General features: G+C 40.4%; 1 protein-coding gene across 1 annotated transcript; it reads left to right on the top strand.

Annotated features, from left to right (window-relative positions):
* Window positions 1–536: 536 nt before the first annotated feature.
* On the top strand, window positions 537–14142 carry AGXT2 (alanine--glyoxylate aminotransferase 2; the record flags this gene model as incomplete). The annotated part of the gene is made up of 14 exons (XM_082497514.1): window positions 537–591; window positions 1958–2043; window positions 2458–2642; window positions 2956–3079; window positions 4210–4304; window positions 5433–5526; window positions 6615–6708; window positions 7767–7867; window positions 8486–8578; window positions 9413–9545; window positions 10166–10254; window positions 11812–11961; window positions 12321–12419; window positions 13935–14142. 14 exons carry the CDS (start codon window positions 537–539, stop codon window positions 14043–14045), a joined length of 1509 nt encoding a protein of 502 aa, XP_082353640.1. The 3' UTR covers window positions 14046–14142.
* Between the last annotated feature and the right edge of the window lie 185 nt (window positions 14143–14327).

Here is a 14327-nt window from a genome sequence, read left to right as displayed (position 1 = left end):
TATTCAGCTGGCAGTTGACCAACACCCCCAGGTCCTTTTCCACCAGGCAGCTTTCCAGCCACTCTTCCCCAAGCCTGTAGTGTTGCATGGGGTTGTTGTGACCCAAGGGCAGGACCCATTAGTTGGCCCTGTTGAACCTCACACCATTGGCCTTGGCCCACTGATCCAGCCTGTCCAGGTCCTCTGTAGAGCCTTCCTACCCTCCAGCAGGTTGACATTCCCGCCCAACTGCCTTTGTTGAACTTCATTAGGTTCCTCTCCACCCAACTCTCCAGGCTGTCCGGGTCTCTCTGAGCGGTGGCACAGGGACCCTTGCAGGGGGCTGTGCTGGTACTCTTTGCTGAGGAAGAACTGGACGCCGCCAATATCCCGCTGCCGGCCCGGGGATAACGGCAATGCCGACTCGCCGCCGTTGGAAGTAACGGCCCGCGGTAACGGCCGCTCCCGCCGGCACGTGCGGGCGGGCCCGGCGGGGGGCGGGGCGAAGGGCGGGGTCGCACCGCCTCCGCCCGGTGCTGCCCCGGTAGCGGCCGAATATGGCGCGGGGGTTCGGCTGGCTGCTGTGTGGGGGTAGCCGCCGGTTTGGCAGTGGTAAGGGAGCGGGGCGGTCAAGGGAGGCGGCTCGGCTGTACCGGAGGCGGGCGGAGCGGCTGTCCGAAGCCCGGCGGGATGGGGCAGCCGCGGTTGTCCAGTCGGGCGCTGTGCGGGGCCGTGAGGCGCTGAGATGTCTCTTGCCGCGGTGGAGGCTCGGCCCGCCGAGGTCTGCTGGGGCAGCTCCTCTGCGCGGAGCCCAGAGCTCCCTCAGGCCTGGGCTGGCCGGGTCGGACCGGGGAGGCCTTGGGGGGGCTCAGCGTGTCTCCCCGACAGGCCGCCCTCGCGGGGATTTTGGGTTGCAGCACCATGTTTGTACATGGCGGGGGGGGGGGGGGGGCGGGGAGCAGTTTGGGCGTAGCTGTACATAGCTGTAGATCCCTTTGAAAGACATCCAAAAGGCAGAACTTCTCCAACGCACGGATTTTAATTAATATTTTTGGGACTGCGCTCTTGTTGGTGATTGTTAATTCATGAGTGCTGTAAGTGGGTTGTAAGGGAAGTGATAGTGTATGTAATTTTTTTCAGGAAGCTTTAGTCTTCGTTTACGTTTTAATGTGTTTTAGAAATTGTTAAAATCTTCAGACATTTAAAAATAAATAATGTAGTTCTCAGCAGATAACATTAGGGATGCAGAAAGAGAATGTATTTAAATGGTAACTTTTTCTGATACCTGCTTAATTACACTTCCAGTTAAATGAAAGGCATGACAGTGTGATGCTTACAGGATTTCAGAAAGAGGACGGAAGACGGCAGTGAGAGTTATCGGGGCCCTGGGCACACCTTGTCTGCCCTGAGCAGCTTCACCTGGGGCCTCTGCTTGTGCCCACGGCCCGGAACCCCTATTTCAGCCCAGCCCTGAGATTTCAGTCCCTGCCTCAGCTGTGACAGGAGTATAGCTGTGCCACCAGTCTGGCCTATGGCCCCGTCTCCTGGATGGACCTTGGACCTCTGTTGTAGCCTTGTCTCCAGCCCTGTCTCTGGCCCCATCTGCTGCTGCTCCTGACTGTACTCCATGGGTGAACCCTGGACCTGATTCATCTCCTCCACTTATGTGGGGCACTCTTAGTGGGCCCTGCTTTGCCCACCTTGTTTACGTCCATTGGGACTGCACCCTGGTCCCTGAGAGTACCGCCTGTGCTCTGGTGACCCTGGGCTCCTGGCTCACATATACATATATATCTATATACATTTTGCCTTTACAAAGATGTTACCTACTTATTTTTTCCCCCAATAAAATCTCTCAGACAAGGAAAAAAAGCATCTAAAACTTGCTTTGACTGTAGTTTGTGTATTCTCTGACAAAGCGTATTGAGAAACTCAGATGTGCACTTATCAAAGTGTTTGATAATTCTCTATTTTGCAGTTGCCTTTAGGCAGCAGAAATGGAAAAGTTCTGTCTCCACACAAGCAAAAATGCCTCCTTGTGATTTTGTACCTGAAAAATACGAAGTAAGTCCTATGTATTACACTGAATTTAAGTAAGACTACACTACTACATCTGAGTGACAGGCTCATCTGCTATTAATAGTGTGTTAAATATGATTATAAAATTTGCTAATTTGGGCAGAAGACAGTTATGTTGCAATGAGGATATAAACTGTAGGTGTACCTGTGTGACAATTCTGTAACTTATGGCTAAATTGTTGATTTCAAAAACTTTAAGGAAGTAGTAAGTGCAGAGCAGCAGTCATGTCAAAAGCTAAGTTTCAGAGGTTTGTAGAACCCTCTGTGCCAGAATTTGTTAAAATCTTCGTTCTGTAAAAAACCACTCTAGACAGCTGTGTAATCTATGTGATCCACTACAGCTTCATTAGTCTGGATCATTAGAGAGTATAAGCATGCTGACCTTTTTATTCCATTCAGTCCTATCCGTATGAACATATGTGGAAGATTCGTGAACAAAATATTTCTCCTTCACTGCGAATGTATTACAAGAAGCCATTGTTGCTGCATCAAGGACATATGCAGTGGTTGTTTGATTATGAAGGACAAAGATACCTTGATCTCTTTGCTGGAATTGTCACTGTCAGTGTTGGTCACTGTCACCCGTAAGTTTGTTACTGTTTGATTTATCGTATAAAATACAGGAAGAGATACCTATGTAGGTTTTGTTCTTTGTTAGTCTGTGGCACTGTGAGCCTAAAACCAGAATATAATTCAGTAAATGTCATGTATGTCTTATATTAAGGTCAATTTCCACTACATTTTGCATAATTCATTAATTTTGTCTTATTTGTTCATCCCTTTGGCAAATGGCTCGGTGTCTGCATTTTCAGAATTAATGACAGGTAGGTGTGTGGATGTACGTGTGCACGTCTGCATTGAACTGAATTCCTTTGTCTCTCCTTGTGCTACATGCAGGAAGGTAACTATGGCTACCCAGAAACAGCTTGCTCGCCTGTGGCATACCACTAATATCTACATGCACCCATCAATCCAAGAGTATGCTGAAAAACTAACTTCTCTTCTTCCAGAGCCACTTAAGGTACTTTGCATCTGTCAGGAGCAGGGGCTGGTGAAAGGGGTGTCTGTTCCTAAGAAACATTTAATATAAAAAAAATTATTAAATGAGCCATGATATCTGGGGAGGGAAAACCTGCATATGGATTGTAGACCGTCAGATAAAGAGAGCGTGATGACCCTCAATGCCTTCTCTTTAGACCCAGAGGTAGAGATGTATAACATCCCAAGCTTCTGTTCTGTTTGTTCTCTCCCTCCAGTTGCCACTGTGAATGGGCATTGCCATCTTAAATATTACTGAAGGAACTCAGATGATGTTAACTATTCTTATATGTACCCAGCCTTAATTTGCTTGATCTGAAAATTAGCAGTGAAAAGTAATTGACAGTACTTTGTGTAGGGAGGTTTACTAACATTTAAATAAATAAACCACAGAAATGTTGCTTTTCACATGCCTAGAAACAGTAAGAAAATTATTGTATTTGCTTTCAGGTAAAATAAACTGGTCATAAAATGACACTGGATTAGCAGGAGAGTGTGAAGCTATCGCAATCTTAAAAATGGAAGGAGAGATAAAAAAAAATTTAAAAATGTAAAGCATCTGCATAGTTTAAGCAGTGGAGAATCTCAGTTACTTCTGAAAATTAGCTTTAAAAGCAGTGACTTTAGAATTTGAGCCGTTTTCAGATCTCAGCACTTGTATTCAGGATATCGCCTTAATTCTCATTTGCTCCCAATAAGCAAGCTCTGCTTACCTCTTTTGTTCCACAGTTGTGTGACAAATGTATGTGTGGCTATGTATGTTGTAACATGTGGGGACACCCTACAGCCGTTTTACCTGTAGGAAGGTTATCTCTATTCAGTCAGTCATGCTTAGTTTGACCCAGACACTTTCATTTTTCTTTGAATCACTGTTCCATCTAAGGAAAACCTGAAGACTCCAACTCTTAAAGATTTTCTGTATTCACTCTAAGTAGATCAGCTTGATTTTAGTTCTCATCTGTAGTGTATGGGCAACATTAAGTTTATTGCAGTGAAGTCACCTTGTGGTAGTGATAGGTTATATAGCTCCTAATGTTGTTAAGTGACGTGGTCTGATGCTGAACAAGACGGTGGTAGTTGTGTGCTGTACTGATCCTAAGCATCCTCCCATAGGTGGTTTATCTAACCAACAGTGGGTCAGAAGCCAATGATTTGGCTATGTTCATGGCAAGACTATATACTCGTAACTTCGACATCGTCTCTTTCAGGTAATGATGATAGATCTTCACAAAACTCATTTGTGTGTGTGATCAGTCTCTGTGTGTCTAAACCAGGAAATAATAGAGAACTCTTTAACCCAAGGTCTGCTCAGGAGAACGCTGTAAAAATTATTTTATTTGACAGGAGTAAAACAGGAGTTGAAGATTTGATACAGTATATTAGGACTAGGTTGCATACAACCTGCAATTTTTGCTTTTGTTACTTAGAAAAGGGTCTAGTCTCTGTGTTCAAGGTGTGCTTTGGTGGATCTTCATTCAGGGCCAGAGCAGGCCTTGGCAATAGCTACTTTCTTCCTTTGTTCCACTCCTGCAGTGCCCCACTTTGTGAGGGTACAAAGGTGCCTCTGGAAAAGCAGTGCAGTGGACCACAGCAGCAAGCTGCATTGTCTGAAGGCTAACCTGGCAGAAGGATTTTTTGTTTTGTTTGATTTGCTGCCTTATTTTTCTGCCAGATCCCTGAACCATAGTTCACTGCACAGGTAGACAAATAGCTCTTCTGGCTTAACAACAGAGGTGGTGCAAGGGTGAGTGCCATGTAAGCACCAGCGTAAGCACTTCTCTGTACTGTGCATCCCAGGCAGCCTCAAATATTAGAATAAAAGGCCGGCCTTGCTGTGAAGAGCTGTATTCTGTTATTCTGCTCAGCAGAACATTGGGTACCCACCTAGCTTGTATGTTCTCATTAATGAACTTTTGATTTGTGTATAAAACTGGCAGCAAACCACCATGTAGTTTAATGATTGGCAGCATCTGTTGGAGAGAGCAGCAGTTCCCAAGATTCAAAGAACAGAGATGTTTGCTCTGTAGGGCTCAGGTGCTACAGCAGAACTTCGCGGGGCACTGTCTGAATTGCTGTTGGTTCCAATCATTGTTCTCTTGTCCTTGCAAATATTACCTCACAGTTTTAACATTTGAAATTTCAAGAAACCAATGCAGATGGGCAGTCATGGGTCTCCAAAACCAGAGCAAACAATGGCAGTAGGAATCGTTTTGACTGTAATAATGCACATTTTTCTCAATAATTTGTAGCTCAGATGCATCGCTTCTTGGAACTAATATTGCTATAGTCTCCTTTTGGAAATGAATGATGTTCATGTGCTTTGTTTGTTTGCGCAGAGGAGCATACCATGGAGGCAGCCCTTACACCCTGGGACTGACATCTATTGGTCTTTATAAACATGGTGTTGCCAATGGCTTTGGCTGTTCAACAGTGAGATTTTTATTTTTTTTTTTTTTTTAAATAAAGTGTGTAGCTAACAGTTTATTTAATATTTCAACAATTAGTATGTTTTCTATCCCGAAAGTGCTTTATGGTTACTAACTAAACTGCAGTGTAGCTGCTTCTGCTGTGTAAGCACAAGAGACGAAGTCCCTGTTCCTTCTCTGTGTAGTTACTTGTGCTAATTTGAGTGAGGACAGCCATAACACGAGTGGTCTTGACTTACAGTGCTTTAGTCGTGCTTGCATGGAAGTCTATGTAAGGTGCAAAATAACAATGCTCAGAACCCCTTTTCTCAAGTTTATTTTGGCAAATCTGTGCAGAGCTGCTTTCAGCTGGTCTGAAGTACCTCACCCCTGGAATGAAAAAAATCCTTAAGTCCCTCATTTTAACAAGACACGAGACATACTGTTAAGAAGATTCATTGACAATGAATGGCAGTATGTTATCTCTCTGCCCTTGAGCCGATGGGAATGACTTTCTGTCTGCTAGAAACTGTTATTGGCAACTCTGATCTGTACTGGTGACAGCTCAGCCACAGCACTGGGTGTAGGAAGGGTGCTTTATATCAGGCTTCCAACCTGGCTCAATAAATGAGTTGCCTGAAGTCATGCATTGATTCATCAGCAGTCAGGTTTAGAAGGCTGGAGTTCCTAATTTCCAGCCTGTACTTACTCTACTAGATCTGCCTGCTTTCCTGTATTTTGCAGTTTTTTATCATACCTCAGATTATTGATGTGCTACTGGCAACTCTAAAAATGTTGCTATTACTCTTAGATAATCAAAACTGCTGATTAACTTAAAGAACAAAACAAAGGAAATCATCAACTGAGTAACTATTGGTGGAATAGTCAAAACTTGCTGTTTCCAAAACTTCTTTTTCTGTTCTAGTATTCCTTGAGGGTTACATTTAGTATTATTCCATAAGTGTTCTTCAGGCAAGTCTCTTGAACTAGGTATGCCCTTTGACTCTAACAGACATTTTTTAGGTTTTTTTCATTAGTTATCCCTAAGTATGATCAAAACATCCCTTAGAAAGGTGGTGTCAAATCTGTAGCTATTTCTCTTATGCTTGACAGACAATGTTACCAGATGTTTTTCGTGGTCCATGGGGAGGCAACCATTGTAGAGATTCTCCAGTGCAAACTGTTCGAAAATGCAGCTGTTCAGAAGGTTGGTCAATGACAAAATGTGTTTGGCTTTTAGATTAGAGCATACTAGAGGGCTGTGGAAATAGGTTATATTTACCTCCTCAAGAAAGGTAGACTGCTGGTTAGGATTTCCAAGGGCCATCAAAGAAAATATTGCGGAGAACCTCAGGCACATACTTACCACTGAGAAAAATTTTGGGCAGGTGACACCTCATATTCTCAGATTTCTTCTTAAAATCCCAGTCTTTGTTTCCAGCACTTGTCATGATCAACTCTGGAAGCTGTGGAACTCAGTTTGGCACACCTGGAAGAACAGAAATGTTGATTGGTGTTTTCTGCTGTTTCTGAAGTTTGGACAGCTCTCCAGCTTTTGTTTTGGAATAATATGAATTATTAAATAAATAATAAATAAGGACCACCTGAAGCCAGTGATAGACAAAAAGTCTTACATGAAGCAAAACATGCCATAAAATGTGAAAACTCCTCTACTGCTCTCCTGTTAACAGCAATTACAGTATTTTTTTTGCCACTATTTCAACAGGCACTCTTTAGCATTTTAATTCACATGCATACATAACAGAATGTTTTCTTTTTAGCTTTGCCCTCCCTAATGAATGGGAGCATTAGCTATACTAATTGCTCTGTTCTTTATTTTGTGTAGACTGATTCGAAGCTGTATTCTCCAGAATCCTCATGCCTGTACTAACCTAACGATCCCTTATGTCTTATGCGGATGTTTATTAACCCCTGAGAAAGTGTCTGCTTTTTCCTTCTGCTGATGTAGGTGAATCACAAACACTTTCTCTAACCTACAGCTTACTGACCTGTATAATGTGTAACATCTTATTGTCTGGCAGCTTTGCCTTGCTGTTTTGGAACTGTCGTCCCTTGGAGTATAAATGGTTTATGAGAAAACAAGGGACTCTCTCCTATAATGTTTAGCCTTTTATTGTGTATTTTAGAGGTGGTTTACTATGCAGTCAGATAATACTTGTTGTTTAGATGTGTAATTTCATGTTTTGAAGCTAGTCTTGTGTCATTTTAAGTAAATTCCTTTTAAACTGTTTACCCTGTAAACAGGTGTATGTCATGCAAACGACCAGTACATTGAACAGTTCAAAGATACTCTGAATACTTCCGTGCCAAAGACAATAGCTGGATTTATTGCTGAACCAATTCAAGTAGGTAGTTTGCCATTTCTCAATTGTGATAGCATAAATAGTGTGAAACACTCAAATCTGATATTCTTTAGCTCCATCGTAAACACACACTTCTGCTGATTTTTATTATTTTTTTAATGCCGTGAACACCTTAAGTATTTGAAAGAATGGATGTGCTTTCTTAAAATTTCAGCTTTTGTCACTGATTTCAACGGAGCTAGAATTTTGCTCATGAAGCTAAATTAAACAGAGAATCATGATTAAACATACATGTTAATTCTCTGGTTAACTTTGTCATCAAAGACAGTCTGGATTTCTCAGTGTGTTGGTTTTCAAGGTACTCGTTTTGGCAGTTTATCTTCAATCGATTCTGTCTTGCAGTAATCCAGTTTACAATACGACCTCACAAACATTTGTACCAGCACAGCTAATGGAACAGCAGACTGCTCTGTGGAATGGGAATGAGTGACTTGAGCAGGAACTTTCTGAAGCAGTTTCACTGCTGAAGCCAAAAACTTGAGACAACAGCCTTGCTATTACCTGAGGGCTGCTGGTGTTTTTTCATGGTAGGATAGTCACATAGTGGAACGCCAGTTTCCTTGTCTGTTCCCAAAGACCTTGTCTTTTTTGTCTTGGCAGGGTGTTAATGGAGCTGTTCAGTACCCAAGAAGTTTCTTGAAGGAAGCTTATCGGCTAGTACGGGAAAGAGGGGGCGTTTGTATTTCAGATGAAGTGAGTTTTTTTGACATAAGATATCTAGAGTTTCTAGGGTACCTCTGAAAGTTGTCTTAAAAGAATCCAAGGAATGGAAACTGGAAGCCTGGAAATAATCTAAATGAAATGCTATACATTTTGTAGCTTAAGTTTAACACAGTGCATCTTTCCAGGTACCGGAGCCTCCCAGTTTTTACTGTCTTTATTCTGCTGTGTGGCATTCTGATTTTAGACACAGGAAATGTTCATAGCAGACTTCAGTCCTTTCCTTTTGGGAGCAAAATTTACACAAATAAATGCCATATGTTCATAAATGCCAGCTGTTGCCAGCTGTGATGTGAGGTGTGTCACAATAACAGTTGCTCTTATGAGTGTTGTTGCATACATAAACTCTAGAAGGGAGTTGATTGCTATACCTCTCCCAATATATTTTATAAATAGAATTTGCTTAGCTAAAGCTGTTCTGAAATAGTAGCAAACACTTCAGAGTGATGGTGATACATACCTCAAGCATTGCAGTAGTAGAAATCAGCAATCATGGAGTTGCAATTTTGAAATGTGGTAGGCAACTGCATTTCCTCTCACTTTTGAAATGGAACCTGCAGCTTCTTTGTGCGTGTCACCATGCCTAAGATGTGGTGACATGTTATCTCTTTCACATGTGAAAGAAAAATCTCATTACAATAAATGTATTTTGTGTAAAGCTGTCTGAATAAGGATCCTAATACAAGTTGACTCCAGATGTAGTTGGATTTTAATGCCAATCAGTAACAACAGAAAGACAAGAAAAAGAAATGATATTGTAAAATGTGAGAAAGTGATGGGAGTTTCTCTGGATTTTTCTCTTGAAAGGTACAGACAGGATTTGGACGGACAGGGAGCCATTTCTGGGGATTTCAAACACATGATGTAGTCCCTGACATTGTTACTTTGGCAAAAGGAATTGGTAATGGCTTTCCAATGGCAGCTGTTGTTACAACAAAAGGTATAAGTGTTCTGTTCTGCTAAGGATTAAAATAGAGCAATTACAAAATATACAATAATTACTTACTGGAGAAATGTGTGTTCAAACAGCTGAGCTTTATTAATAACCTTCATCTCAGTCTATCCTGTGACAAATGAATTGGATTCTCATTACTCACTCGTTTTGCCAAGTGCAAAGCTTTATTTAAATGGGGTTAGTTGTATAACTGAAGCAGTTATATGACCATATGAGTCATTGGTAGAGCTGGTAAGAGATCCTGAAAGCCCTCATTAAATTAATCGTTTTACTAATCAATGTACTGTGAGTATGTAAGGCAGCATGTTAGCCAACTACTTGATATGTACAAATGAATCTAGTGAAGAAAATTTGTAAATGCCTGTTTAAGGGGACACCTGACAGCATATGTTAGAAGTATGATTTTTAAAAAAAGTCTGGGTTTAGCATCTGCCAGACACTATAGTTTTGGGAAATGGTCATATTTTGCACAGAATGCTTGCATTGTCTCCAGTAAACTTAGGGTTGAAGCACAGCAAACTTAACTTTTAAGTTTAAGCACATAAGTACTGTTACCAAACATAAGACAACTGTAAGAGTTATCAATGTTGTTCTTTTTCTTATAGAGATTGCAAGTTCCTTGGCTCAAAACCTTCATTTTAATACATTTGGAGGAAGCCCTTTGGCCTGTGTAGTTGGAGCTGCAGTTCTTGATGTAGGCAAAATGTTGTATAAGTTTATATATTCCACACTCTTTCTTGTAGCGATAGGTGAAAAATGTTTACATGCATCCTTACGATAAAGTTATATGTGGGCAACTTTTTAAATAACTGTATAAAATGCATAAACATATGTGTGTATTATGCATACCTGGACAATGTGCCTTATGTGTAGGAAAAAATAAATTCCTGGTTAGTTCCATTGCAAAATTTTTAGCCCTTTAAGCATGAATATGAGCCCTCTAATTATGTTTTCAGAATCTTCTTTCTTTGTTCCACTTTCGTTCTTTACTTTGTTAATAAAATTGTAGGAAAGCACTTTCTCAAAAGACTTAGCTAACTTTCATTGATTACGCAAATCCTCAGGTAACCCAAATTTATTCTCTGGCACACGTGCTTACCAGAATCGTTTTAACTCCACAGCTTTTACCTTACACCTAAGAAGCCTTAACAACCAGATAGTTAAAAGTATTTGAGGTCAGAATTCCTTTTGAGAAAAAAAAACAAAACAAAACAAAACAACAAACCAAAAACCTCATGAAAAAGACAATAGAAAAATCTGTAACATATTTCACCTATTATCTGGCATAAAATCAGTCAGTAGGCAGTAGGTCAGTCTTTAATTTGTCTTGATCATGTACAGACCATTTTTCCTTTAATCTCACTTTATTACAGCAGACACTGTTTCTACTCATGTTACTTTCCTGAGTGTTTTGTTTTTTTTTTTTTTTAATATTTTATAAGATGGCTGATCATATAAATAAAAACACTTTGAAAAAACAGTTTATAAATAACAAAGCCTGAACCCATGTTTTGGGTTTGTTTGGCTCTGAAGTAATGTGGAGTCTGGATCTGAAATAAGACCAAGGAGATTGTCAGAGCCAGGAAGAATAAAATGGAGTTGAAAGAAAAAAAAAAAAAAAAAAAAAAAAAAGAAAAGAAAAGAAGCATCCACTTTAACTCCTGTAATGGTATTTTTTGGGTTTTTTTTTTTTCATGTGAATGTTCTTAATGCAAATATTAAGTTCATAACTGTGTCAGTGCTGGTAGCTGCCTGCATGTGAGAACTTCCATTAAGGAGAGCAGACTAAGGAACAGAAAAAAAGATTGTGATTAAAAAGCATGGTGTTGATAAATCTAATTAAGACACTCAAGTTGTTTCCTAAAAGGCTGTCCAGTATGCATAGGTGTGTCTTGTCAAATTACATGCTTCTCCTGATACTGGAGAAAGAATTAAAATATTTCTGGTAGGATTTTGAAAATAATTCTGCTGATCAGGTATTTTTCAGTTATGACTACATGTGAATTACTGGATTATGTCTATGGAATAAGTAAAATATGAAAAATGCCACAGCAACATCAAACTATTGCATTCGACTCTGATGCCATTAGAGGATTGTAAGAGAAGATAAATGTAAGGACCGAGGTAGTGAAGGGACATAGTCTGCTAGGAAGTGAGATAAACATAATGTGTCATCAAGCTAAATGGGGAAATAAACAACTGTATTGGAAGCTTTTCCTGCAACACTGTCATTGTACCTCATTTTAACCAGGCTATTGAAGAAGATGGTCTACAAAAAAACAGTGAGGATGTGGGAACATACATGCTACTGGAGTTGGCTAAACTACGGGATAAATTCGAGATTGTTGGAGATGTACGTGGCAAGGGACTTATGATTGGAGTAGAAATGGTGACAGATAAGGTTAGTGATTTACTTTATTCCTTTCAGTTTACAGTGCCATTGAAAGTTTTATCACATTTTATTTCTGTTGAAATAACAGGAAGATTTTCCATTAAAAAGAAGAAATGAAGTGAGAAAACATCGCTCTGGCTGAAAATGAGCCAGAACATTCCAGCATTTCAAATATTTCACAAGCTTTGAGTAAACAGTGACTTGTGTACCTTAATTGCATAAATGCATCTTAGAAAGCAGATCAATTAGGCAGCTAATGTTTTCAGCCAGAGATCAGGCTGGGATTTATTGGAGAGACAGGAATATACATCTTTTTCATAGAACTAATTTAGAATATCTGTGTGAAGTTTAATGTTCACATTCTTTAGGATAGTCGCCGCCCTCTTCCAGCTGAGGAAATCAGTCAGATCTGGGAGGACTGTAAAGACATGGGGGTTCTGATTGGCCGAGGAGGACTCTACAGTCAGGTACTGAACCTCTGGTTATACGTAAAGCTTATTTTCTCTCCTTAAGAACTACATCCCATTTCCCTCAAGCTAAATTAACTTTAGTTTAGAAAATAAACTAGAAAACCTATACTCTTAGGAACTAGCTTTGTTTAATTTTGCTTAATTTACAAATTGTGCGGGAGCTGTTTGTTTCTTTTCAAGCATGCTGAACTAGCACTAAGCTTAGTTTTCCCTTTCTGGGGACAACCTCCCCTAGAAAAGAAATGTACTGTACTGTGTGTAAATTAGAAGAGAAGGGCAATATTCGGGTCTGATAAGTCTTTGTTGCTGTTCAGGTTATCACCTGGCCTGTCAGCATAGAACAAGTCTAATTTTGCTAGTTTTTTTCATTCTGGAGAGCTGGTAACATTTGACCTGGATGGTAATTAAAAAAAAAAAAAAAGGTCATCAATTGGAAGTTCAGCAATGGAGCAGTAAGAATTGCATGTGAATAGCCATCAGCCCACACCAATTGAAGATGTACCATGCTGTGTCCAGAGCACTGTGTCACCAGCTTCTTACAGCACGTGAGTTAACAACGAAGAATTGCCTGCTGGCTGGTCAGGTCAGCAAAGCCCCCTGACATAGAGGAAGCAGCTTCTGCATGCTACAGATGAAGGATGGCTAAAATAAATAGGATGCCACATCTGTCACCTCATCAGTTCTCCCACAAGTCACAGACCAGAACATGGGTAACAGGCTGCAGCTCAGAGTATAGTAAAATTTGATTCTGTCCCAGGAGACTGCTGTCTATTTGTGAGTGGTCATTTCAGTTGGAGCTGTAGCAAAGGACCATTATTCCACTCTTGCTGCATAAAGTCCTGTGATATGACAGAAAAAAATTAAGCTGAAAGTCTAAGATTCTTATGGAAGTTAAATACTCTTGGAAACATTATAATATAGATCAATCATTTGGATTTAAGAACCTAATTTCTTGACAAGTTAAACTGTGCATATATCACTTCTTGATCACCATGCATTCAGGCAATGGTACCCTAACTGATACTTAGCATTTAGTGATTTTTTCATAATACATTCTCTTAGAAGCCTTAAAAAAAAAAAGCCTATAATATAACAGCAAATCAGCAGGCACAATGCAAGAGGTTACCACTCTCAATAGATATTACTTTTCCCTGTGGCAAAGCTGCCATAAAGGAAGATGCCTTTCTGAGTACAAACCTATCTAAGGTTCTGTACCAGCTCTATCTGGAATAACAGAGCTGCAAACATGACCCACTCTAGTCAGGTCTCTTTTGGGGGCAGTTGCTTTGTCGTAGGAGTGGAGCGGGGAGTGGGATGCAGATAAGTCCAAAACTGCCTGGCTTCAAGAGTGCGTTTATCAGAAGCCTCAGTCCCTGCTCTACTGTTCTCCTGTAATATTATTTTTCACACTTTTGGTTAGAGTTTTGGGGCAGAAAGTGAGATAACCTAGATGGGCTGCTAGAAAATGTATGCTTTCCATACAATTTTAAAGGTTATTTTTTCTCTTCTCAGACATTTAGAATTAAACCTCCTATGTGCATTACTAAAAAGGACGTCGACTTTGCTGTGGAAGTATTTCATACTGCTTTACAGAGACACATGGAAAGAGTAGCTGCAAAATAGACTTGTTCTCTTGTGTGAGGCACACACGGAACCCGATACTTGCCACCCAGATGCTGCAATAATCTACATAAGAAAATCATAGTCTGAAGATGAAATACTTGTTCAGTATCATAAGAGCAGCCTGACAGATCCAGTGTTTAATAATGAATATACTCTAATCTGTTTTGTAAACATACAGTTCAGTTCTACAGTGGTGTCATGGATTAGCTGCACACCTATTCTAGCCTTAGCATAAAAAACCCTGATGGGATTAACTTTATCTCATAAAATGAAGATGCAGAC

This window comes from Vanellus vanellus (genome assembly GCF_965231255.1).
Source record: "Vanellus vanellus genome assembly, chromosome: Z".
NCBI lineage: Eukaryota > Metazoa > Chordata > Aves > Charadriiformes > Charadriidae > Vanellus > Vanellus vanellus.
This window is presented reverse-complemented; position numbering and strand designations above follow the sequence as displayed.